The sequence below is a fragment of the Fukomys damarensis genome, unplaced genomic scaffold (genome assembly GCF_012274545.1).
Source record: "Fukomys damarensis isolate Sample0158 unplaced genomic scaffold, DMR_v1.0_HiC HiC_scaffold_12, whole genome shotgun sequence".
Taxonomy (NCBI): Eukaryota; Metazoa; Chordata; class Mammalia; order Rodentia; family Bathyergidae; genus Fukomys; species Fukomys damarensis.
In genome coordinates, this window is record NW_022900924.1 from 3,280,192 (window position 1) to 3,280,778 (window position 587).

At 63.2% G+C, this 587-nt stretch overlaps 2 protein-coding genes across 11 annotated transcripts in view; one reads left to right on the forward strand and one right to left on the reverse strand.

Annotated features, from left to right (window-relative positions):
- Rhbdd3 (rhomboid domain containing 3) overlaps nucleotides 1–218 on the reverse strand; it is a 5,872-nt gene extending 5,654 nt beyond the window's left edge. The window contains exon 1 of the mRNA XM_010603740.2: nucleotides 131–218. The gene's annotated coding sequence lies outside the window, so the exon portion shown is untranslated. The remainder of the gene's footprint in view (nucleotides 1–130) is intronic.
- Nucleotides 219–287: 69 nt separating this feature from the next.
- Nucleotides 288–587, forward strand: part of Ewsr1 (EWS RNA binding protein 1) — a 26,777-nt gene continuing 26,477 nt past the window's right edge. For all 10 annotated transcript variants that reach the window (XM_033762292.1, XM_033762294.1, XM_010603734.2 and 7 more), the window contains exon 1: nucleotides 288–392. In XM_033762292.1, the coding sequence (XP_033618183.1) occupies nucleotides 380–392 (13 nt within the window). In that variant the 5' untranslated portion in view covers nucleotides 288–379. The remainder of the gene's footprint in view (nucleotides 393–587) is intronic.

Here is a 587-nt window from a genome sequence, read left to right on the forward strand (position 1 = left end):
CCCGCCGGCCTCCGTTCTCCTCCAGGGCAGACTCTTCAGAGACGGTCCCTAGAGCTAGCGGACGTAACCATTCGGAACGACCCAGCCTCGTGCGGCGAGCGCCTTCGGCTCGGTAGTGACCCCCGCTCACCGGCGCTTCAGCCCTCTCTGTGCTAGTCTGTCCCACGCGTCACGTGCAGCAAGCTTTAGAAAGGATCGGAACAACAGCTTCAGAAGTGAAGAACGACAAATTGGTGGTTCATCCCTCCTACCTCCACCCCCCGTGGCCTGGGCCAATGGTAGCGCCCGAGGTTGCGGGTTTCGGGCCTGCGCAGTGCGGAGTTTAGAAGGAAAGCGAGAGGGTGACGGACGTTGAGAGAACGAGGAGGAAGGAGAGAAAATGGCGTCCACGGGTGAGTGTGATGGAACTGCGGTCGGGCCGGCGATGGCCGGGACCCCCGAAAGTAGGGTCTGCTCGCCTCTGGATGTGGCCAGGATAATTGATTGGAGTCGTAGGGAAAGGTTGGAGGTACCTGCCGCGGCCAGACGGGCTGGGGGGGGCCCGCGTTCCCTCCCCTCCCCCATCGGGCGGGCCGGTTCTGGAACCT